General features: G+C 37.0%; 1 protein-coding gene across 7 annotated transcripts in view; it reads right to left on the reverse strand.

Annotated features, from left to right (window-relative positions):
• Positions 1–934: 934 nt before the first annotated feature.
• Positions 935–26,523, reverse strand: part of INTU (inturned planar cell polarity protein) — a 52,803-nt gene continuing 27,214 nt past the window's right edge. For 4 of the 7 annotated variants that reach the window (XM_065062055.1, XM_065062054.1, XM_065062057.1 and 1 more), the window contains exons 4-16: positions 24,464–24,667; positions 19,692–19,810; positions 17,135–17,224; positions 16,511–16,588; positions 15,221–15,410; positions 10,193–10,246; positions 8,732–8,794; positions 7,454–7,675; positions 6,469–6,891; positions 5,830–5,927; positions 4,920–5,109; positions 2,520–2,665; positions 935–1,843 (exon numbers count right to left, since the gene is read on the reverse strand). In XM_065062055.1, coding sequence (XP_064918127.1) covers positions 1,732–1,843; positions 2,520–2,665; positions 4,920–5,109; positions 5,830–5,927; positions 6,469–6,891; positions 7,454–7,675; positions 8,732–8,794; positions 10,193–10,246; positions 15,221–15,410; positions 16,511–16,588; positions 17,135–17,224; positions 19,692–19,810; positions 24,464–24,667 — 1,989 coding nt within the window. In that variant the 3' untranslated portion in view covers positions 935–1,731. Of the gene's footprint in view, positions 1,844–2,519; positions 2,677–4,919; positions 5,110–5,829; positions 5,928–6,468; positions 6,892–7,453; positions 7,676–8,731; positions 8,795–10,192; positions 10,247–15,220; positions 15,411–16,510; positions 16,589–17,134; positions 17,225–19,691; positions 19,811–24,463; positions 24,668–26,523 lie in introns of all 7 variants that reach the window. The other 3 variants (XR_010472412.1, XR_010472411.1, XR_010472410.1) reach the window with 3 other exon arrangements.

Here is a 26,523-nt window from a genome sequence, read left to right on the forward strand (position 1 = left end):
GTAGATTACAAACCTTTCAACAAATTGTAGGAAAGCTGAATTTTGTAGAATTCTCTCACTGTTTACTGCAGGGTGACAATAAACCAAGGCAGATGCTCTCCGTTAACCCCCTGCCCTCCCCGCTAAGGAAAGGGAATAGGAGGAAAATGGAGAGGGACTTGTAGGTTGGAAAAAGTTTAAAAATGCCTTAATAATGCTACTAATTAATAAAGAAAATAATACAAAATATACAAAACCAGTCTTGAATTGCCTGTTGTCCTCGTGGAGTTGGCGTCACTCCAGCGGCTGCAGGGCAGGCACCCGGAATTCCTGGGCTGGACTCTGCAGTAAACCAGAACTGGGCTCAGGGATGCAGGGTCTGGAACCAGGCTTGGGATCTCAGGCACGACAGGCAGGGTCCTCTTCAGATAGTGGCCATGGTTGAAGAGAGCGAGACCCTCGTGATCTCCCACTTTTATAGGGTGTATGACGTGGATGGGACGGAATACTCGGTCAATTTTAGTCACCTGTTCTGTTTGCCCCTCCTTGCAAATACACCCCTCTCACTTATGGGGCGTGCAAAATTTATCAGTAACATTGGCTACCATAGCAATAAGTCTAAACCTGGGGCTCTTCTGCATACCATTGCTCACCTTATCGGCCCTGGAGCAAAGAGTGTCTGAAAAAACATGCAGCCAAATTCAGAAAAGTGCAGTTAGTTAGAAGAACTTAACTGAAAGGAAAATTCACTGAAAGAGAAACTGGTCTTGTTTTTAACAAAACCAGGACAAATTCTGATTTTGAAAACATCTTGCCTTATACAGGTGTAACCTAATTCCTTTTTAAAATATTCAGCCATAAATTGTAGAAGTCCTAGCTAAATAGATATTTGTTTAACAAAGAAAAGAAATGTTAAGTTAAAAAAAAAAAAAAAGAGAGTAGCACTTTACTGGTCTTTGAGATATACACATTTTTTTATTATGAAATTATGAATATGATATAAAATTAGCTGAGTCCGTGCGTTTGTCTTAAAACCATCATCTTGCTATCCGCCATCTTCTTTTGGGCCTTCAAAATTTCGTTTTAACAAATGTAAGTATTATTTAACAAATATAAGTATTATTTACAATTAGAACTCATGAAGCCAAGTAAAACATCAACCACATTATAGTACTCGAGTATGCAGGATACCATACTAACAGAAATGATAAGCCATTAGTTTTGTGTGGCTAAGTGCCATGAATTGGCTAAAATATTTATTTCTGTTTTGATTAACAGAGTGTTACGGAAAACATTCAGTATTCTTCATGTTCATAGAGGCGCAAAATTTTAATTAATTGGAAAACTTATTTTTCCTCCTCCATCACCAATAGCCAGATATTCAGAGAGCACTCTGAGGATATCAGTTTATCATTTTACAGTGAATATTACACACTGAACAGCAGTGAATGTACAAATTATGTGATGTTTTCATATAATAAAGTTATGATGGGGATAAATTATTCAACAGTATATAAAAAAGAACTTTGGTTTTCTGAAATTTTTTAAAGTATTCAATTGATGAGGTCATGAGAATAATCGCTGAAGTTTTACCTGCGTCACACCACAAGGTAGATTTTTTTTGTTTGTTAAAAAGCATTTCAAACATAGGCCATGGGTGGGCACCACAGCTGAGTTCATGGGGCTTTGTCCTGAAGTGCTTTAAGGAGGTGACAACACCGTACAGGGTGGCTGAATGTTCTGGCTGCTCATCTATGTGGCTAAGCCAAAGGACAGTTTAAAGGCCAGTTCAACAGCAGCTTCTGTGACTGAGTCATGAAAGCAGACATAACACTCCTGAGGTTTGGGATGTAGAATGAGTCTCCTGCGGAAAAAAAACAAAACAGAAGAAAATTATCATAGGTGTTAGCTTTTTCTCCTCAACTGTTTGATATATGGTGGTTGTACTCTGAGGTAGAATTTTAAATCAAGTTATTCTCTGCTCAGTTTTCTCGAGACTGCGCATGATAAAATCCTTCAGGTTCTCAGCACGTGTACAATACTGGTGTGTTTGCAGTAATCCAAGTTTCTGGGCTACAAACAAAAAACCAAACAAAACACACCACAACAAAAACCTAACAACTACAATTGTTCATTCTCCTTTGTATCACTGAATCAGCGTTATACATGGAGGCAAGACAGGTGGGATTTACTTGCCAGGCAGGGACTGGAGAGGTCAGGAGGGGTGCGAGGAGCACACAGAAAGCACAGAGTATTAAGTGTCTGATTACTGCACAGAGTGCAGTGGGCATGGCCAGGGGCTCCAGCTCTCCGGGGTGACGCGCTGGCACGGTGCTCACCATAGTTACCACACGTGTGTTTTACAGCAGGTGGAACATCACACTAACACAGCTTCCCAGATCCCCAATCAGAGCTAGCTCCGGGGGTCGGCTGGAGTATTTCTGTGATGTGCTAGAGTTAAACTTATTCTTAAAGAGTACAGTGGCACATTCAATATGGGAGTCTTTGGGAGAAATACATTCATTTGTTTTTAAACTCACCCCACAACCCAGTAATTCATTGTTGGTGGTGGTTTCTTCTGATCAGTCCAGTTATCAGGAGAGCACTCAAACAAAACTCCGTGTTCAGTTACTACATCTAGGTCTTCAGCAAATTCTGAAATCACATTGCCTGCTTTCTTCTGTTTCTGTAAAACAACTGGTGAACTGTTAGTATCGAATTAAGTATTTTTTACATAAATACTAACAAATACTTTAATGTGATCTCTTCAGCAATCTCTGATGAACTACATTGCTGTCAAAAAGCCGGACTTAGGAGATACAACTGATTTGTTTACATGGTTCTTTTCTCCACAGTTTTGTTACTTTTGCATCAACCGGATTTTTTTCATTGTTATACAACTTGGAGGTAGACACATGCCTCCTTTTTTGATGTTTTTTTTCCTTCTAGCTGAACACCATTTCTCTCATGAGACATCTGAGATAATACAGCTTCTTTTAAGAGTGTGTTAAAACAGCTAAAGCTCCATAACAATATTTAACTGATGCCAAAGAATAATCAGTATAATAGAATGCTTCTATATTTGACTTTTTTGGTCATGCACTGTGGACAAGAAAAACTTCTGTTCACTCTTTTACATTTTCCTCATGCCATAATACAGCCTGGTAATTTTTCAGCATTCATTGTCGGAGCCAACAGGCAAAAATCACCCCAAATTTCTCTAAAAGAGACACCTAATTCTGCAGCACACGTTCATCAATTACTTCTAATTTTCAAAGCAGAATGAACCCAGCTGCTGTCTACTGTACTCATGTCTGAAGAAGCCAGAAAAGCATGTGCTGAGGTAGCTGTGGCCAAAACAGAAGTTCTGACTTTCAGGTGTCAGTTTTTCCACTTTTTATGAGCTACAACTAATTCTTTAAAGTGTCTTTTTAACAGTTGTAACCAAAGGTAGTTTGATGATAAGAAATATTTGTGTATTCTCTCTGCTTGCTTTTGGGTTTCTCCATCTCCCAACAGAAGTGCCCAAAATACAGGACTCATTACCAAAGTCCTGCTCAGCTGAATCTCAGTGTCATTAGCAGCTGACAGAACAATCTGCCAAATTAACCTATTTTTCTAACACTTGAAAAAATCCTAGATTATTTACAAAGCACATCAGTCTAGCCAGAAGTGGTAACTTGAAGAAAACGTTCACAAAAGTTATAGATTATACTGCTGTTTGCAAACTCCGGTCATTCCATTTGTACTGTTATTTCCCATTTCTCATTTAATTCATTCGGATTCTTACTTTAGGATCTAAAAATTGCAACTGATAGACAGTATTTCACTTGGGTTTATATTTAATTATTTCTCTTTTCCAAAAGGACTAAACAGGTCACAAAATTGGCAAGAGATCAACCTTATTTGGTTCACGTCAATAAAGATCAACTGTGCAATTAACCAGAGTTCTAGCACTATAAAATGTGCATTGAGCACAAAGTGTCTGATCTGAATGGACTGTCTCGTAAATTGATTCTCATACCTATTGGTCAGAGTTCTGTGTTACTACTACCATCTTACTCCAGATGGATCATTTGGAGTAAACAGAATTTTTTAATCAAACACAAAGCGGTGCAGTTGCTGACATCAGAGCTGTCCAAGTCTAATCTAAATACCAAGTACCTGCATCAAGCTCTTGCAGCTGGGATCAGGCTTCAGCCCAAGTCTAGATCAAGACTTGAACTGGTATATTTTGTAAGGCGAAAAGGCCTTATCTATTCTGGCATCCCACCTAATATAAAATCCAAGAGATTTGACAGCATAATTCAAAGGAATGAATCATTAGACACAGTCTTCTTCTAGACAGGTACCCATGGGAACAAGCGCTTACAGACATCAGTGGATGGCAAACGTATAAGCAATCTCAGGTGGCACAGAAACCCAAGATGCTCAGAATGAATGACTGTCTCGGTGTCGGAGACCCTCTTCACAACATTGTTCAGACACCTCACTGTCACTGCTCAAATGAAACATGTTCTGTGAGAAAAGAGGGCCTAAATTGTCGTCTGCTGCCAACCTGAAATCCCTGCCCAGCACTAAAACCGCTAAGCTCTCCTCTTTTGCTACTTATAGTTCTTGAACCCAGTGCACGAAACTTCTTGCCAAGTTACAAATAAGAGTCCTAAAATCAACAGAATAAGAAAATACTATATACTGGAGACATGGAGTACTTATTTTGAGGATGTTTTTGGTGGGAAAGAGAGCCATGATGACATGCATACTTGGTTGGGTAGGTCAGAGAAAGAACCCGCCCATAACAGTAAAAACACCAGTTTTAAAAACAACCCCACACATGCAAAGACACCTGCTAGTGAACAATTTAAATAATGACGTGAAAACAGTCGTGAAATACTGACTTGAGAATGTAAATAAAAAAACAGAAAACAAAGCTTCCATACTTCTTTCATCATGGATTGCTGAAAAATGGCACGAATTGACAGACAGCAACGATGGAAATTCGCAATTAACTGAGGGTGGATGGACCCACCAAGCTGTGCTACTTCTTTGTGAGTTGGAGTGATGAAGATTCCTTGCATTGTTTCCAAAGATAGATAGTGGAAGAGGGTATTCTCAGGACCAGATGTCAACCTTCAAAAATAGGATAATTAATTTAATATTAAAATAATTTTTAAAGTAATGGCAATTAAACAACAAATACTTTTGTTTCTTAAGATAGAATTGTTTTTCTGGTAACTACAATAGAGTACAAAAATGGATAAAGGCATTCAAAAGGTACCTGTTTCTACATCAAGGAAATACTTCTAATTTGAACTGTTAATCTTCAACTACAACAAAACAAAAACCACCACAAAACCCCTGATGGTACTAGTTAGATATTGCACTTCTGTTCTCAAAAGTTCTCATGCAAAAAAAAAAAAAAAGAAAAAGATAAATTAAAACTTAGGGAAAAATTAAAAAACCCCTTTCTCTAGGGCTCAAACAAAACACCAGAGCAGACTGTGCTGTCACAGGCAACAAGTGGGAACTGGAAAGATCACAGCTGCTTTGTCCTTTGTACATCTACCAAGAGGTACCAGGGAGGCACAAGGTATTTGCATGGTCCAAAACCTCTTTTATTTGAACTCCCAAAGTCACATATATGCGAGACGTGCATACATTTTACTGACACATTCTTGAGAAACAGCTTTCTTATTAAGTTTTCCGTTTAACAGCATTACTTTTGAGAATCCTTGCACGGCAAAGTTCTGTTTGGATTAAAATGATGCAAAACAGTGATCTGTGAGTCTTCAAAACACGATATAAGTACGGCCTTAAAAATTAAATGCTTAATAAAAAATAATTTCTTACTTGATAGCATTAAGAAGTTCTGTATCTTTATCTGAAAGGTTCTTTCTGAGGTTTCCTAAATTAAATGGATTTGGTAGGGTATGTTTTTTTCTAGTGACCTAAAAACCAAACAGATAGATGAACTAACAGAAAACACAGCTAATGAGAGACCAGAATCAAACCAACAGATCACCTACTTAAAAGAAAATAATGTAGCATTTTTTAGAAAGGCTCAAACAGTTGCATCAACTTACATAGATGTATTACGTAGCCTACTTTAGACTAAGATGGATGAGAAGCAGTTGTTCAACTGTACAGCAGTTTGTTCTGATTAACTTATGTTTACACCATTATTATTTTAGGGATATTCTCCAATTATTTCTGCTGAATCCAACGCAGCTGTGCCCGCTTTGGTCATGGGAAAAAACCCAGATATTTACAAGCAATGTTAAATTTTTAAAACGTGACGGCTGTGGAGCTGACCCAAAGATTTCCAAGGCAACAGAATTATTTTTTACTGAATTCAGGGCCTCTTAGATTTACCTTTTTGCACTATGCTTTTTAAAATTAAAAAGTTACTTCAGTGAGATTTTTAAAGAATTTCCACCTCCCCCAAGCCCTCCAGAACGTTTTCAGTTCTCTTTGCCTTTGTTCTCAGACCTGATCCACTACAGATTGTGGATTACTGCTTTCATCTTCCGCAGGACCTTCGCTACCATGGTCGGGTCCTCCACTGTACCTCGTAGGACTTGGCTTACGTGTCATCAAGGAAGAGTCGCCAAACAGGGTCCTTTTGCTCGCTGGAGTGCTTACTGATTTGGAAGTATTTTGTAGCTTACTGAGGATGGGTGAGGCAGTTGAGCTGTCCAGTTTGTCACACGTGGCAGGAAGGAACCAGTCAGCACAAGACAGAGGTGGGATGGAAGGAGAATTGAGCCTTTCCTCGATGCCGGCCTCTGTTCCTTCCAGCTGAAGGATAGTGGCTTTGACCTGATCTACATAGATACAGTCTGGTCCTGGATTCCCGATAGCTTTGGATGCACAGCCTCCTGCCTCCAGCAGCACACACAGCATAAAGTGTCTCTGTAAACATGGAGGCAGCAACATTAGCCTGGGGTTTAAAATACATTATGTGCTGTATTACATTTATATCTTATCTGGTACTTGGGCTAGATACAGAACTATACTCAACATTCCTTCCTCACCTCCAGAGGAGTGAGCTATTTTTTTCTAATCAATCATGTCCAAGGACATCTTTCTGTTATCATGTTATTTAAGTTAAACATGCAAACATAAAAGATATCATTTACATACTCAGTTGTTTGCTTTAAAAAAGTCCACATTTCAAAAAAAATCAAGCGCAATTCTGAAGTGTGTTGCCCGAAAATCACAAAAGGAAAAAATATCTACCAAAGTGAAAAAGTATAAAATTAATGAGAATTTATACTTAAAATTGCTAGCTTTACAAATGTATAAATAATGCTATTCTTTGAGAAATTCTATCCCACAAAACACCTATAATACAAATATTTTGTAAAATTACCAAGTAAAGTGAAGGGAAAGTCTTGATCTTACTGAACAACAGACAACACAAACCCCCAAAATAGAGCATGAGAGAAAGGGCCCACCAGCAACGTTAACTTACCAAGCCAACTATCAGTAAGAAGTATCTTGCTTCAGGTTCCCTGTATCCTGTGAAACTCGGAGCTTCGCAGGGCTGGATGTGATGATGTGGAAATACTTCCCGCCAGATCACTAACTGCCCCACCTTCTGCTCCGCTGCCAAGGGTAACAGACAATAGTGCCGACAATAGAAACCTATATCAAGAAGATCTTCCTTCGGCAAGTGATTACCAATCAAGTAACCCTTAATTAAAAAGAGAAAAGGAAGTGTGCTCAGTAAGAAATCCAACATCGCTTCTCACTGAAGAGTACTTGTCAACTAGAGATATCCATGCTCCACATGCATCAAGACTGTGAGCTTTCTGGGCAGAGACTGTCATTTGGGTATACAGTTGTACAACAGATAATACCGAGTTTCTGCACCACATCTGAACAATCAACATACTGAACTATAAACAAATAAAACATCAGCATAGATGCAAGTTATCAAAGGTGAGCTGGGAAATACAGGGCTTTAACAGCTTGCAAAACAGCTACAGACTTAAATTACTTTAATTCTCATTTCCTGCCTACCAAAAAAACTGAGCTTTCACTGGAATTAATAAAATTTCCAAAGAAGCTACATAGTACAACAGTGTTTCTAGCACTAACGGCATTAGTTAAAGTGCTGTTGTGGTGGATACTGTGCAGTTCCATTTGTGCTAACAGTTTAGTGTCATAACACTACTGGCATAAAGAACAACTGCCTGACAAAATCCTTAAAATGTAAGTTTCCTTCAAGTGAAGGCTGTTGTCTTCCTCTTTCTTTATACTGTTGAATACATTATCTACATTTAATAAAGAGAAATAAATTCACAGAATGAGGCCGAAGAGAGAAAAGCTCTCAATCCAATTTCTCAAGTCTTCAATTTAAAGACAGATTAAAGGTAGATTGTCTGTTATCTTTATTAAAAGACAGCAATGAGCAAAAAATGAGAATATCATACAGTCTCGCCTGAACTGACTCTCACCACTCTCTTATTCCTGTCTTGCTTCAATCCTTGGATCATATGCAACAAAATTCCCATACAACAGTTTCAAACAAGTGTTTTGTTCTTATTGATCATATAGTACAAATCACTTCCCAGCATCATTTTTTTCTGTTAGACTGTGTGAGTTTTACCTCTGTTACTAGAAATACACATTTAAAGCAATCATAGATTTTTCCATATTTGTGAGGTTCTGAAAAGAGTTACTCCACGACTTAGTCAGATTTCCATAAGCATTTTCCTAATCTTTAGGCCTTAATCACTTATACTACCTTGTAGAAGAGACAAGAGCCCATAATCATATATAATCTTCTCATATTGTAATAATCTTCAGACTGTGGGAAAAAAAAAGCATTATATAATTTTTAATTCAGAATTTTTATTTTATTGACCAAATGCAGGTAAATTAATTCCAGTCAATTGTAATCAGTATCTTATTTAATACTTGAATTGTTGACCACTTTTTATTATCAGTACAGTAGTTAATACTGAACAGCTAAGTGAAATACCAAGCTTTTAGCTTCCATTATTGATTTTAGTGTCACTACAATTTTTTCTAATGACCTTCAACTCAAAAGGACAGATTTCCTATTCAGTTATCTGTCCATAGACTATTTTGTTACATTTTGCCAATTCTCAGAGCTGTTAAGAGCACAGCAGCTGAAGCGTGACTGTTGACAGCAGAGGCCCCCCTAGAGCAAAACTTCCAAGGCAAAGCATTTTTTTCCAGGATTTGACATCTTACCCAAAATATACCCATTCATTTAATCTCTTAATTTAGACGCCCAGTGCTGCTCTCAGATTAGTAACACTAACTTTAGGTGGGTATAGTGTATTTTAAATTAAGTGGGTGTGATCAATTTCCATGCAATAAACTACAACTTTTTAACATCGCTTTCTATAAATAACTATACAGTTACAGCGATTCTTTTTTTTTATTCTTTTGAAAGATGGACTATATGTCTGCCTGCTTTGTATTTTAGGTTTTAAGAATCATTAAGAATCATTACGTATCTTTTTAAATTAAGAATATGTACGTCCTAAATTGTTGCGCTAAATATGTGATCAAACACGTTACCTTTATGCCCAATTATAAATATACCTATAAAGAATACAATTTAAAAATAGCTGTTCTGGAGCATGAGTTTAAGAAAGCTGAAGTAAAACTGAAATTTCAATACGTTTACATCCCACTGTCCTATACAGCACAGTAAAGTGCATGCACAGCAAGTGATACTTAAGTAAATTACTATCTTCTCGTTTAGCAGGAGAAAAAATATGTATAACTTGTAATTGCTTTCTGTAAACTGGAAAATTAACTTCTCTGTGCTCCATAGAAGTTTTCAGGTTCACAATTGCTCGGGAAGGAGACAGTTATCTACATGGAAAAAAGAAATGTACCAACAAACAGCTATGTTGAAGTTAGGGTATCTTTGTAGACATCCCATGAATTTAAATTACCGTAAATCATGGGTTTTCACTGACTAATCCTATGAGATCATAATATAGTTGTCATGTTAACCACAGTGAGAAATTCAGGATAAACAGAATGGGTAAAATGGAGCTATCTTAAAACAAGAATAATACAGTACACCTTTGCTTTGACGCTCATTCGATTAAAAAAAAAAAAAGCAGATATTTGGAATTAGCACTTTCTTAAACTACTGAATACGACACCAAGGCAAAGAGACACTGTGCAATGCAAACAGCAAAAGTAAAAGAAAACCATTTACCAGCTCTGCAAAATCAGCTGCTTCCAGGTCACTCAGTACTGTGTCAATTTCCATCTGAAATATTTAAACAATACATTTTAATAGACATTTCTAACACATTAACTTACAGTAATCACATCGTTTACTCTATCTTGCTAGTCTTGGAAAATTAGGATTCATGAGTATAAAGTGGCGGGATAAAAATTCGCACCTACTTTTCAGGAGTAATATCAACACCTCAATTCATCAGATTAAATAAAAATCCTTCTTAATTGCCACGTATTTCCCTCTTCTTTGAAACTGTAAAACTCCTGTGCTTGTGTGCGTGCTGAACCCAGTGTTGTGTATAAAGGAGATGTCGCTCTTTGAGCCTGCTGTAAAACATGAGGGCTGGAGACCACCCCTTGCAGGCTGGAGACAACTCTGAGATCTGGCAAGCTGCTGTATCCAACTGAGTTATTAGAAAAATCTTGTTCACAGTGGATTTAGTTTTTGTCTCTATGGAAATTGCCAAAACTTTCTCACACATTGTCTTTGTTCTACTGAAACTGCTTTAAGCTTGCGCATTTCTCTCACTACAAGAGCTGTTCATTAATGTCAGTTTTGCTAAAAATACTTTCCTTTAAAGAACATGGTACTTGCCACAGATGTTCACTGCATAGATGTGCTAATTAATGAAAAGAACTTAAACCCTATCACAAAAACTTCTTGGGCTGTGTTAACAGGCTGCCTCTGATTAAAATACAGCCAGTTGTTCAGACAGGGAAATGTCAGCAAGGCTGTTGGCAGTCAACTGCGGATCAATCTCTCAGCTTTTCCCCAGTTGAAATTTAAATGGCTTTCTGCCCAAAAGAACAGACATTTTTAGTTTTATATGCCTTATAGAATATAAATATCTTCACAAAACTTAACTGGAAGTTTCTTTTGCAACAACAATTTTTTTTCTGCAAAATGTGGATGATCTAAGACAATTTTGGAAAACAACGTCCTTACCGTAAGTAAGAACTGCATTGTTACCTAAATCTCTTTAAAACCTATTATTTTACAAGAAAGAAACAACCTGCAACCTAAACTAGAGACCAAAGCGTAATAGAGTCTCTCTACAGAAACTTGAGATAAAGTAAAAGAAGAAAGCATGGAGGGGGGAAAGAAAAAGATCACTAAATAGTGCAAGAAAAAAAAATGTCATTTCCTGGATAAGAAAAAAACATCCAATAACAGTTAGAGGCGCACTAGGTTGTATTTCAAACATACGTTAGGTTGCTGACTGATCATATTCTACAACGCCGTGTTGCACAAATGTTTTATTCCCTTCACTTACAGAGCATGGATTTTGCAAAGGAGCGGACGGGTGTGTTACAGCACCATGCGTGTACCTTGACATTTTTCACCTGGATAGCAGATTTAGCTCTGGGGTTATAGCATGAAAGCAACTTTTCTGAGACACTCCATAAATATGTACTTGTGTAGCTAAAACATATCTGACAGGCTGTTCATACACACAGATTATAAAAGTAGAAGTCTGATTAAAATTGTTGCAAACACACGGCCTCACGCACATTTAGCAAAAATGTATCTAGACACATACTATGGGGCAAGGTGGAAAGAAATTATCAGACCACTACTAAACATAAAGAAGACAAAATTCATATAACATAGAAAGGAGAGAGAAGGCCACACCAGCAAAGACAAATCTGTTTGGTATGATATGCAAACAACTCTTCCTATGATACGGAAAATAAATTCCTAGTTACAGAGTTGAAAACATTAAAAAATAAAAATCACAAAGGCACCACTGAATCCTAGATTTGCTAACGTTCAAAAGGATGGAAAATGACAATGTAGTGAATCTTTACTTTATCCGCTTCAAGCCCTGAAGTGAAATGGCTGAAAATGTAAGGGGCCTACTGTGCCTTAGGACAATGCCTGATATCTAATACTTTGTGAATAAAGGACAATATATAAACTATTACCAAATCACAATTTAAGTATAGGCACTCAATGGAAAGCTATCATCTTAACTGGAATCATATATATTGGAGTTTTTATGTTATATGTAAAATGATTGCACTAAATAGAAAAAGAGGTCCTATTTTAAAATATGTCTCATTAAAGGCCAGCAGATTTAAATAGTAATTAGCTACTTATTAATGCGTTTAGCTCCTTGAATGATACTGCATTTCACTAAATACCTGCAGTGTAGATAGTCTTTGTGTGAGCTAGTCCTTTCATTTCAGGTTCTCTTCATAGTTAATGCGGATGAAGCCACTGGAGTCCTAAGGTGTAATTCATCTAATACTAAAGTAAACAACTGAGGTCGAGCAGTCAAAGTGCCAGATTTTCTCCATTAAATAACAGGAAGAGTTCAGGATTAGCACCTCTGCTGTAGTCACTTATGGTACAGCTCTAAAAGAAAGCGAGATGGATGCTGCCCCGAGCTGCTACCGATTCAGTCAAGTGAAGAAGCCTCATTTTGCCTCATTTTTAGCTTTGTTTTTCTGGGAGGCTAAAAACCTAATTAGGAAAGAAAACCTCTACAATATTAAAATAACAAACATTAATAAAACCTAGAAGGGTGTAACAACTAATACTGATGAGATTACAGAACTTCGAAGAAATTAAAAAAGCCTGGAGAGAGCCAGAGTACTTAGTACTGCTTGAATTTTTGCTTTAGTGGTCTACGAAATAATTTCTTGTGGGTGCTTTATCTATGTGGGCTGTACCATCTTCCAAGAATAGCTTTTCATTTAAGAAAAGAGAAAATAGGTGTAGGTTTAAAGAAATAAAGTAGGAGAGCTCTCATCAACTCTGTGCCACACTAAAGTCCCAAGTCTTCCTGATAAAAAATGAACAGCAATAATTTCATGATCACCATGCCCTGAAAGTAACACAGTGACTTCCATACTTCCAGTATAACTGAAAATAAAGCAGAAGGTGCAGCTAGCAAGACCCAGGTATCTACACCTGATGCTCCTGTCAGATCAAAACATGATCTAGCAATGCTTTACATGGAACACATAACCCTTAGGCACTGACACTAAATCACTTCGTAACAAACTGTAACAGGAAAACAGAGAAATAAATCAGAAACTACAAGCTTTTTGAAGGAGAAAGGGAAGTCATCTGGTTTGTTTCTAAACAAATGAATACATCGTGTTAATAAAGAATACATTTGACACAATAATTAACAAAAAAAATACCCAGAGGGGTTTAAAAACAAAAGACTGAGTGAAAGATGATCTGGATACAAAACAACAACAAAAAAATCGTACAAGAAAAAACATTTTAGAGGATCTTTCTTTACATGAGACACAATTATCAGTTTTTGTCTTAAATATAAGTTCATAACAGTTTTCCCCTACATTCTCTGAGGACCGCATCCTATTCACTTCGCAGAACTTACTCCATTGATAAAAGCTGTTACAGTCGGTTGTCTGGCACTACTGTGCAGCGCAGCTGGGACTTGCTCAGTGTGCAGAGCCAAGCTCTGCTGGAACTGTGTCACAGGATCTGCCACTCGGAGAACTCCTCTGGCAGACAGTGTTTCACATAATTCAAACAACGCAGTTTTCATTTTGAGTAATGCAAATTAATATATAATTTCAAATAATACCATAATTTTCTAAATAAATGAGATGTGTTAGTCCTACAACTCCACTGCTGAGATCTCATTGGGATTGTTTTCTCTTGGACAAAAATCGTTAGAATTGTTTCAAATTGGAGAAATACCACCTTTATGTAATTTGGTCTAATAACATCAATTCTATAGTGTGTATGAAAAACCACTTCAGAGAAGACTTGGCAAGGATCATGCATCACACATATAAAGTCTATTATTTTTATTTAAAAATATTCTTTTATAAATAATTATCCGATTATTCCTATTTTAGCTTCCTCAAGTAATGAAAATGAGGTTTAAGACTCAAAGCAGAACTCAGTTTCTCATTGGGAATTAACCAGACACAGTTAAATGGTGTCATACAAATGATACATGGGTATTTATTTTGATTCTGCAACAGCCATTTATAATTCTCCTAAATTACAAGTTACATATGGGCTTCTGGAGTAGTATTTTATACCTAGAAAAAACTGTGAAATGGCCCAAATCAAACATAAAGGCCAACAGCATCCTGGCTTGTATCAGGAATAGTGTGGCCAGCAGGACTAGAGAAGTGATTGTGCCACTGTACTCAGCACTGGTGAGACCACACCTGGAATCCTGTGTTCAGTTTTGGGCCCCTCATCATAAGAAGGACAAATAATGGAGTGCAGAGGAGGCAGTAAAGCTAGTGAGGGGCCTGGAGCACAGGTCTGATGAGGAGTGGTTGAGGGAACTGGGGCTGTTCAGCCTGGAGAAAAGGAGACTGAGGGGAGACATTATCGCTGCCTACAAATACCTGAAAGGAGGTTGTAGCATGGAGGGGGTTGGCCTCTCCACCCAAGTAACAAGTGACAGGACAAGAGGAAGTGGCCGCAAGTTGCGCCATGGGAGGTTTAGATTGGATATTGGGAAAAAATTCTTCCTGGAAAGGGTTGTCAGGCATTGGAACAGGCTGCCCAGGGCACTGGTGGAGTCACCATCCCTGAAGGGGTTTAAAAGGCATTTAGATGAGGGACACAGTTTAGTGCTAGAGTTAGGTTAGGATATGGTTGGACTTGATGATCCTGAGGGTCCCTTCCAACTGAAATGATTCTATGATTCTACAATAAAGCAACATAGATGGGGCTGTCTTCCCTACTGCATATGCTAGTTGTTATAGATGTGTGTGTGTGTATATATATATATATATATTTTTTTTTAAAAGAATGTTTAATTTCTTTGTCATCATGTGTTCTTCCCAAATATCCCTAAAGTCACAAACTACACTCATAATATCAATCTGTTCCTTGTTGGAATGACTGTGCAGTTCCAAACTTAAATCAAGGATCCTGTAAGAAAATGGGTGGTTTGGGATACATAAACTACACAATAACAACAGAAGATCTCTGCATCAGTTTTATGGTCTCTCATACACAAGTTGTTCCAGAGAGACATGGAGGTGACGTTACCTTGATCTCCTGAGGCAGTGTCAGCCAGCGCAGGCCCGGGAGGTTGTCTAAGAACAAGGCGCTGCAGGTTTCATAGTGCTGTGTGCTGGGGCTGGCACTGGGGTTGAGTCTTGCAGGCTGAAGCGCACGCTGGAAGAACAGGTTGAAAAAATGATCCAGGCGAGAAACATTTTCCACCTGGCAAAAAGCACTGAACAAACATGAACTCCAAGTTAGAATAACATCGAGAAACTTGCAGCTTGTTTATATAACCCTCTGTGCTATACAAGTCTCTTTACAGCATGAGACTACGTTTGGATTTTTTTTCTACCATTCATTTTAAACATGAGAAAAACCCAGCGGGCTAATATCCAGGCAGTACCTACAAAGAAAAAACTGCCTTGCTGCCAGCAGTTTAGTGTAATAGTAGATGTCTCAGAGCAACTTACGATGAGACAATCATCAGCTTCATCCTTTTGGAAATTAAGGTTACTCTTTGCTTTAGTAATTTATTTAGCTATTTTGTGTGTGTTATAGATCATCTTATTTTCTTCAGAAGATATAAGAAGGCATTCTACTATTCCAAATGGTCTCCTATACTTCTATTAAAATCAAGTAGTTTATCCCTCACATTCAAAGCTAAGCTTTTTCTGAGATGCATTTAAATAGCTGAAGATATTAGAAGTAAAGTTGCTCTTTGCCATGAATCGACATAATAAAAAACTTTGTAAGGAAAAGATAAGGTCTGACATTAAGTGAGATTGTTCTTTCTAGAAATTTTTATGCTGTTCAGCACAGAAGAATGAATATTAGGCTTTTCTCTACGGCATACACACTTTAACCCTGAATTGAATGCAAGCATATGGATAAACCTACCTTGGCAATTTTATTTAGGTTACGGTCAGACTGAAAATTTTCTGGGAGATTTCCAAATGCAGAGACTGACAGACACTGTGCCAAATAAAGTTGAGAAGTCTGGATTGTTTATTTTATTAAAAATATAACACTGATTCATATGTATGTCTTACAGACAGTGCTTTAACACAAAGGATAACAATTGCAGAGTCCTGTTTGCATGTAGAGTGACCTACATTATGTTAATGATTTAACCTAATCAAGGACAAAACTTTTGGAAGTAACAGACTGTTTAAAAAGAGTCTTACTAGTGGCAAGAACAGAATTCTGGCTTTTTTTTTTGTAAAAGACCGTGCAAAGAAATTCCACCTAAACGTTAAAAATGAATGCTACCAGTTGCCTTTTGCAGTGAGGAATGAAAAATTAGCGACTGAAAATAGTTTTGAAAGAACTCACCTGTCTAAAGAGCTATACATAAATTTCAAGGTCCTGACAACGTCTTCAATCATGTTCTTCAGCTGAGCAAGTGGCACACTGAAAAATAAAATTCAAACGTAAACCTATGTTTGTAACGTCTTTACTATGAATAAAAATAGGCATGTTCTGAAAAGCTGTATTCTTATACACTGATATATTACAAACAAAAAATTCTTCATCAGACTGTATGAGATATTTCCTTTGAGTGACTTGCCCATGATGACACAGACAGTAGGAAAGCTGGGGACAAAACATCCCCCCCCCCAGAACACATAAATATGTAACACTACTGCTGTTATTCAGTAGTCTCTAACCAGGACTTGACTTTACTGTTTTCTAGCATACACATATATTTAAAGGGAATAAGGTGTCATTAGATCTCAGAGGAAATAAAAAAGAAATTGTAACAATGTATTTAAAAGATGTGAACAAAGTCCATCAAAAAGTGGGATTACAGGTATAGAAAGTAGTTGTAGTAAAAAGAGTACTTTGTAAGCCCTCCCTTTCTTGTTTTTTTGATAGGGGGAGAGTACAATTTGAGGACACATAATAGGAAACAAAATAAAATTTAAAGGAAAATAATTCATTATATTTGAAACTCACTTTTCTTCAGGAAGGCCGATCACAAGCAGCTTGTCAGACTCTTTCCAGTAAACAACTTGAACCAGTTTTTCGCATAAGAAAAGGGAGGAACTGGAAAATTGAACCAGAAGTACTTCTGTTAACACTATGAAGTTATAAAACACCATTGAAAGAATAATTTATATATGTTTTACATGCAAAGTCTTATGCTCATGTAAAATAACATTGTACGCAACTGGGCTGGGTAATTATATGTACTACAGAACTCAAAGACTCCCTGATTTCTATTCCAAACAAAAGATCAGATCACACCATTAGTAACAGTATCTTCAAGTATACAAATACACAGGATGAACAACTGCTACTGAAGCACCACAGTCTTCCTCTGAATCAGTCAGATGCTCTTTAAAGGTTTTCCTGGCATTATACCTGTGGAGCTTTCAACAGAAGCAACTCCAGAAATGAATGCCATTTGAGATCACAGGGAGGCAACTGGAGGTACTAATGAAGGTTGTGAATGTAGTAATCACTCACAAAATCCTTTTAAAAGACCCCACACACATGCTTTGGAAACAAGCCCAAGAGGTATCTGAACATACTGCCTGAGTGACAAACATAAGCTTGAACTCTGATGCTATCATCCTGTATAAAAAACTGCTCCATGAAGCTCAGCAATCCCAGAAAGACACAGAAAACTTTCATCTGAACCACAGGGTGGATTAGAACATGAAAACAGTGTTCTACTTAGTAATAAACCATACATTATGCACCAGATTATCATATTAAATATACTGGTTGCTGCTAAAACAAAGGCCTGTAAGTATCTCCAATACTAAATTCATAACAAGACCCCACCTTTCTTATTATCACATTAGAAATTTTAAATAACAAGATGACACTGCTGCAAAGTGAAAGAAGAGTAACTTCAGTTTATGCTTGAAATATTCAAGAATTTACTTTACAGGATATAGCTCCATTACTGATTCACTCATACTATAAAACTGATGGTACTGAATAAATCAATAGTATAATTTCATGAGTTATGAAATACCTTAGTATTTCCACAGGTCACCAGAAAAGCTTTATCCTTTGAGTAACCAAAAGTGCTTTCCAAACAAACCAAGTTGTATATTTATAATGCAATTAACTACAAGGAAATAAACATCCCCATCCCAAAAGATAAACAGTACTTGTACAGACACAGTAATCATAATTTACTCTGCTGACAGAAAAAGCTACACAGCAGAGCTAGGGTCTGTCCTGGTTTTGGAAGACCTGAGACAGTCCACAGAGATCACAAGTGCTTTTATATTTTTAGAACTCAAAAAAATGTGAAATTGAGAAGCTAACAGGAAAGGTCTATGTTATCACAGATTTCTGTATAGTTTTCCTGATGCATAAGCATTTAACACATTTCAGTGGTAATTAACGTGGCACTGCATTAAAATACTGGTATATCGTGCTTGCTACCTGTTGCTAAAAGTCAATCGGCATTCCTGTTGATCAATACATCAGTAACAGGACTTTTAGTAACTCACTAACTAGAAAGTTATAAACATGGTTAAAGCACAGTGTTGCAGTCAAAGTAACAGGATACCAACAAGTCTGAGACAAAAAATAGAAGAAAAGAAACAAATGTAAACCAAAGTGAATTCACCAGTACTAATTTTCTGGTAAACAACAATATTCAAAAGCACTTCAAGAACTGCTTTAAGGAAAAATGTATCCGTGCAAAACCCAACCTAAATCTATTAAACAGGCTTTATGAGTAATTCCTTATTATCATCAATGCTGTTCACTACTGCAGTATTGTTCGCACTCTATTCTTGGGCCTGCAATCCTACTTATATTTGGCTTTTTTTATACCAAATCCAGGTCTTGTGTCTGACACACAAGGCACGGTTGTGCAGAAGAGAATCTTGCCTGAGACCACCAAAAGGTGTAAACTGATATACTGATTCTCAATGGAAAGAAGTAGTCTGAAACTGAGAAATGATACTTGCTCTTCACTTCTAATTATTCTAATAATCTACTTTAAATATTCAATAATATCTTGACATATCTCCACTATCTCTACACTGCTCCAAAAGGAGTCATTTTTATGAGACTTTTTACTAGAGTCCTAGTCTGTGGGTACAACAATCTTTTGGGGTTGTATATTAAATGTTAATTTTAAAGTAGGAGGCACTCATGAATTTAAGTAAATTACATTTAATCTTTTTAAAATTTTTTAAAAATTTGATTGAGGCTGTTGTAGAATTTCCAATCTGCCATCCCAATTTATATAAGGATGTTTTAAGACATCTAAGAAGGGATCTAAAAACATTTTCACAGAACTAAAAATCCTAGTCATTGCCAGCCATGACAAAGTAGTGACCATAAGTCCATGTACATCCAGACTGAGCAGTCCAACTCTGGCATGCTGTCCTAGTTAAAATATTACTGCCTAAGAGGAAGAGTTGCTCTTGTTTTCTCTAGAACTTGAAGCATGACCCATGTGTATTTTTCTGTACACGTATGTGTAAAATAATAAAGTAATAATACATTATATTTCAAATTATATTTCAAATACTTTTACCTGATAATCTGGGTACCACTAACACTTTCCAGTATGTCAGACAGCGTGAGAAATATTCCTCTTATACTTTTCAGTTTTTGGGATGCTTCTGATTTGGGGTACTGATAAAGAATTTCTTGCTGTGAAGAAAGTTTGCTGTTAGTTAAGCGAAGGAAAACCAAAACCCAAAATCACAAACCCACAGAAAACAAGATAACTTTTTTTTTTCATTCTTTCATTCTTCCTTTCTTTCTTTCTTTCTTTTTATTTAAACATGAGAGCTTTTATTATATATTTTTGCATGGCATCAAAGCAAGCAGTGGTCTGCACGGGTATGCTGGAAAGTTCTAAACCACACATGAATGATTACAAGTTTAACGTGTCTATTTTATAAAAAAATAGGACTTATTTAGAAACATTATTATATGGAGAAACATAGTATTACAAACATTATGGGCACTTTACAGCTTAACGTGCATTTAACTAATCTGATTCCAAGAGATAGTTAATATTTGTATGTTTCTGTCAGTATTTTCATTGTGATTTAGGAGCCATGTTGTCCATCAAACATGCAGCTCTTGAAAACCAACAATAAGAATATGAAAACTCCCACATCTCTGTATAATCCCACCTAATTGCTTTACATGGGTAGCATAAAAGATAACTGAGGTATATACTGAAATAACATATACACCATTTAACAACTTTATCACTACTGATCTTCAGTTTCAAGATGAGTTCTTTAAGAGTATGCTGACACAGACGGTCAGAAGCTTGGTGACAAATACTTGTGACAATTATTTTTCTTTTTCTAAGCAGTTCTTTAAAATAATTTTTTATGTAAGCATTTTCAAAAATGATACATTAATTACTTCATCAACCTAACAATGTAGTAATAAGCAAACATATGATTCCCTGCATTTATTGCTTTCTGCCAAATCATGATGGGCCAGAAATAATCCATGTCATATTAAGCATATCCAGTGCAAAGAGCATACTAAATCATCTTTCTACACAAACAAAAGAAACACAGATGTGATTAACTTTTCCTATTTATGTCACTAACCGTATCCAGCCAGTGCCAACAGCCATTAGAAGATTTTCCTTCATCACTACTGAAAGAATGCAAAGTTTGATTACAAAAGGACCTGGCAAACTCTTAATTCTTGTCCACTTTAATTAGCTGTATTTTCAAATACTCATTACTGACAAGGCTTTTTTTTTTCTTGAATCACTCCCTCAGCTGGAAAAAGCCCTGCCATTTTCTAATTACAACACTACAAAGGGTGAGAAAGAGCCTTTTTTTCTCCTCACTATGAACTGGGGCCTTTACACAAAAATCATTTGTGAATTATCTGTACACTTTCCCAGGGAAGGAAAAGATAACTGTAAAAAAAGGTCATCACTGCATCATATATTTATTAATGAGTTAGCAAGGTTCAGCGCATTACACCATACAAGATCAACTGTCTTCACAGAAGGGCAAAAAGTTCATAAGCCAACGACAATGGAATTAATAAATGAGAAGTAGCTCATTTCTTAAGGAGTATAAACCCAAAAAACCCAAACCTGGACAGAGTATCTAAACTAATGGAATATCAAACAGCTTCCAATTTTTGACCTATTTCTGAGCCTAAACAACAATAACAAAAACCACCACCACCACAAAAACAACCCAACAAACCAAACCAACAAAAAAAGGGAGACAGAGTACAGTCAGGAGAACATAGGAAATGGTTAAAAGAAATTGTGTCAAAACGGTGCCAACCCGCTACACACCTATAATCTTCAGAGTGCACTGATGCTTTACATTGCATCTTACATAAATTAAAAAACAAACAGTAGATGGAAAGACAACTATGAATTGTTAAAGATTAGTTCAGAAGTTACAAAACCAGGGAGAAGTGCCACGGAAGTCCAAGTCAGCGTCTGTTTGCACCAAGCTATCACAGCAGCTGCTCAGTAATATCTGCAGAACACATGCCTCCAGTAACAAAACCATGAACAAAGAATATTAACATTATTCCTTTTAAAACAAGGTATGGCCAAAATAATTTCAAACAGAGGAAAAAGTTACAGTGTTACACTGGTACAAATAACATATGTTATAATGGTATACCTACCTTGAGCAAAAACATAAGAGAGACAAGCCCGACCTTACTCACTGAAACCACTACCATATAGGACACTCCCCACATGCACCCACACATCCTACATTCTTTCTAGTACCACTTTATCACTGAGTTGATACAGCGTACAAGTCTTAGAGCTCATTAATTCTGTTTTTGCGTGCCAAAAGCTCCCAAGTGGAAGAATTAGTTACTAGTTCTAGTTGCCATTGTTGTTGTGGGTGTGATCTGCATACCATGCCTCCTCTGGATATGGGTAAAGAAGCTTCATAAAGGACCATTATATTTTTACGGTGCAATATGGCATAGGTATGTAGTAACTTCAGCACTGATTTGAAGTACTACTGTAAACCAAATCTAGAACAGTGTATCTACAAGATAATTGTCATTTACTGTTCATCAAGTTAAAGACAAATGCCTTGAAGAAGGCAGCATTCTTTTTTTAGGAAACGTTATAAAGAGCTTGATTACACCAGCAAAGCATCTCTCAACATTAGAGACTATTTGGGGCTGCGTAACTGCCAAGACTTCTCAGGAAACAATTCTTCCATGGTGTGAAGGGAGAACAAGTGCATTTCAATTCCTCTTTTACCTCTGCCCAACATTCAGGGTTAATCCTGTTTCTTGGGAGAGTGTAAAGAAATCATGGGGCAAGAAAGCAGTACTCCATTTACTCTGAAGTGCAGGAATTGCAATTAGGTATTTGCATGTCTATTCATCTACTAACAGAGGAGCCAGAGCCCCTGAAATATCTTTTTAATACTTTTTTATATTTACGTGACCAAGAAAACACCGGCCTTTAAGTCTACAGCAATTGCCCATAGCTGTTCTATGCATATAACATAGTAGTCTTGGACTACAAACTTAGAAGTGAAGAAAGAAAGAACCATTTGCAGTATGTAAGTGAACTTTGATAAAGCATCTTAAGTTTATTTATTTCACAGTTAAATTAGCTCTTTTCCTTTTTATTATAGGGAAATAAAGCAGAAAAATACTGCAGTATTTTATGTTTTAATAGGAGCAGCTTCAGGGTGGGGAAAAAGCATAGAATGACTTCGCCAAGTTGCAACACTATAAAAATAATTATAAGAGACACTTGTATAAACTAATTTCTGCCGAAGGTACCTCCCATTAAAAATTTTAGTACCTTAAACAGGGCTGTTAGGAACTGCAAACCGAAGCTTACAGTGTTAGTATCTTGCTGAAATACACAATGAAGCATCCATTACCTTAAAAATATTGTGTTAAAAGAGCATGATTTATATTGCAAAGTCACGTACTCCAGAGTTATGAAGTACTGAATTTATGGCTGCCTAGTAAGTCTTAATTGTATTATCTGTCTGTCTTGTCCTCTGCAGACAGGCACCTTTCAGAAAAAGTGTAACAGTTCAAGACAACATCATGCTGTGTATTGACAAAAGGACCGAATTAAGGTTGCACAAGTAGCCATAAGTGTAATTTCCTGGATTTGAAGCACTTAACTCTTCAAACTTCATAACATTTTTAGTGATATTATGATACCAGGTTATTTTCTAGGGTTCTCCTCCCCAGCCCTGTGTCTATTATGTGTAGCTGTAACACTTATTCTCTATTACACATCACCAACAGAGAAATACAGACTTCTATCACTTGAAAAATAGTACCCAAAAAATAGAGACATCTCAGAGAAAGGATGGAGCACTGACTGGATCTAAGGATTAATTCCAGGGGAGAAAAAGCAAACTTTCTTCTATTCTCCACTCAATCACTGTCTCACCATCCTGCTCTCTGGGGACTGTCAAAACTTGTGCTTCATTTGATGTCTCCACATCACAGATAATATAGATCACTGGGGCGCTATGCTAAATCTAAGAAGAATTTACAGACGGGGAAAAGGGTGATTTTCCAAATGTCTGTTCCTAACAAGTCCACTGTGGCCATTCGTCATTTTCAGATCAGGGAAGAGGCCAAACTGATCCCTCCACACTGTTCTGTATCTTCCCAGCATCCTCAGTGGAGCATTTGTAGCTATGGCTACATCACGAACAACATCTAAACAAACTTACAATGGGTAATATGTACTCTGGCAAAATTCTTCTGAAGAACACAAAAAACAAAGAGATGTGAAAGGAAACTTTACTGGACAAAAGAAAAGTTCTTCAGTAGCTCAAAAATGTTGCCCAAGCAAGAATCAAGACCGCAAAGAGCAGATGTGAAGAGTCCTCCGAGAAAAGACACATTAGCATTTCAAAACAGGAGGGGCCAGACGGATCATGTGCACGGGCTGCACACGGCTCCCGCTGGGCAAAAACTTCTTTGACTAGGCTGATTTCATAGTTGGAGTTTGAGAGGCATATTGAAAACATCACTGTGAGCAGCTGAGAGACAATAACGAACTTTACATTTTCCTCTGCTTTGTCTGTTAACACCTCTAACCTGCTCTTTTTACATCAAGCCTTTCAGCAGCACTGAAGTGATTTCAAGTCCAGTTAGTTAGTCAGCAGTGACACTAACTTTTTTTTCCTGGAACTGCAGACCTTATTTCTGTCAAAATGGACATTTTACAGACTATCCACTATTCAATGACTAGCAAGATTTTTTATTTTATTTTTTAAACATCAAAAGGCATAGCAGTTGCTGTTTTAAGTTGTTACCTTTCACCTTCAGTTTTAGTTAGCCTCATACCTCATCCTTCGATGTTTCAGAGTCCAGTTTCAGTGTGAGGAACATGACAATATGAGGCAGGTCTTGTATAGCTTGTTGAAGGTCCGTACTGTCTTCTCCCCACAGGAGCCGAACCAGATTGTTCATACTCGACTGTGTCTGTTTATACCTTTGCTGAGAAGTTCCTTCAGGCTCAAACATTGATGTTTCAAATGTAAGTTTAACCTGTTAAGATAATTATTGTGACAATGACGCTGTATTTACAATTATGTTCTAGTATCAGATGAAACAGATGCAGTCTGAGCCCTTTAAGAGATAAAATTCAGCTTTACTGGCAAAGATGTAAGCATTCAAAAATTTCTGTTCTTTCAAGAAAACCAGTTATATATTCAGCATTGCATAACCATCTATTATTAAGGACAAAGCCAGCTATTACGTGCTCTATGAACCATGTAAGTAAGCATGTGGTTTCGTGTGTTTTCATACTTCACTCTTACGGTTTTGAGAATGGAAATGTACACTTACTGCTCTGAGTTTGTTTGAACACAAAACCTATTGCCACGTTTTTGAAACATACACACCATTTGACTTATTTCAAAATGTCAGCACTTTCGTAAGTACACATCCTCAAGGTTTTTCATGTGCATTTCTTTGCTTTTCGAAATGTGCTGACAGATACATTTGCACAGGAATATCGATTTACATTAGACTGCAAAAGTTTGTTAATTTGTAACACTCAGTAACAATGCTTTTTTAACCTGCCAACATTTTCACTGTTAACTGTTTTTTTAAAATGTAAAGTCAGCAAATAAGATTTTCATTTTCATATTTCACAATTGTAGTAGCAAGAAGCACAGAAATTGTTTACATCACTTGTGCGCTGTCTTCAGAAGAAAAAAATAATGAAACCACTGACAGAGCATTCCCTCTTAAAAAATAGCTTAGATGATTAAGCTTACTTCATATAGTGTTATTTTTTCCCCCAATACAACAAAAACAAGGAGTTTTAGAATAAATGCATATTTCCTGGCTCACAAAGAACACAAAATCCAAACCTGGTGTGGAAATATACTTCACAATTTGCTTTATAAATCTCTTTTTTATGAGCACTGCCTTACAAAAAATATTTCAGTTGTTCCAGCAGTGAGGAGAGAGTATTGTCTTCTGTGAACGAACACTTCATCCTAAGTGTGAAGGAAGGATATGTGAGAAATACTGGCTCTAGACTGGGCATAAAATTGTAATTTCCAAAGAGAAATTTTTCTTGCATGATACCTTAGTTTTTGTCATTGTTCAACGTGACCTAGAATGTATCAATGTGGACTAAGCAAGAGCACTCTCAGGTCCCTCTTTCATATGTTTTGACTCAAGATTGATTGATTGCTCTAAAATATCCTTGACATGCCTATTGACGGGCAAGTTCTAAACATAATACATCGCAGCAAATCTTGCTTCTCTTTAAAGTCAGCGACAGTTTAGCCTAATGATTGATTCAACAAAACAGGTTTCTATTTTCCCAGTTGCAATAAATTTGAAAGCCTAAGCAGAGGTAATTTACACATTTAAATACAGATTATTTATATTTTGTAATTGTGTATATACATACTTCTGGAGCACCTTTCTTATGAAGAGAGACAGAGAGAGCTGGGTCTGTTCAGCCTGGAGAAGAGAAGGCTGAGAGGGGATCTCATCAGTGTTTCTAAATATCTCACGGGTGGGTGTCAAGAGGCTTGCAGTGGTTCCCAGTGATAGGATGAGGGACAACAGGCACAGACTGAAGCACAGGAGGTTCCATTTGAATTTGAGGAGAAACTTCTTTACTTTGAGGGTGCCAGAGCCCTGGAACAGGCTGCACAGAGAGGCTGGGGAGTCTCCTTTTCTGGAGACATTCAAGACACACCTGGACACATTCCTGTGTGATCTGCTCTGGTAGACCTGGTTTAATGGGTGGGTTGGACTAGATGATCTCCAGAGGCCCCTTCCAACCCCAGCCATTCTGTGATTCTGTGATTAAAGAGAGGCGTGCCAGCAAAAAATAATGATGCTTTAAAACACGCATTGCCTCTCAAATTAGATCAGAA

The sequence above is a fragment of the Columba livia genome, chromosome 4 (genome assembly GCF_036013475.1).
Source record: "Columba livia isolate bColLiv1 breed racing homer chromosome 4, bColLiv1.pat.W.v2, whole genome shotgun sequence".
Taxonomy (NCBI): domain Eukaryota; kingdom Metazoa; phylum Chordata; class Aves; order Columbiformes; family Columbidae; genus Columba; species Columba livia.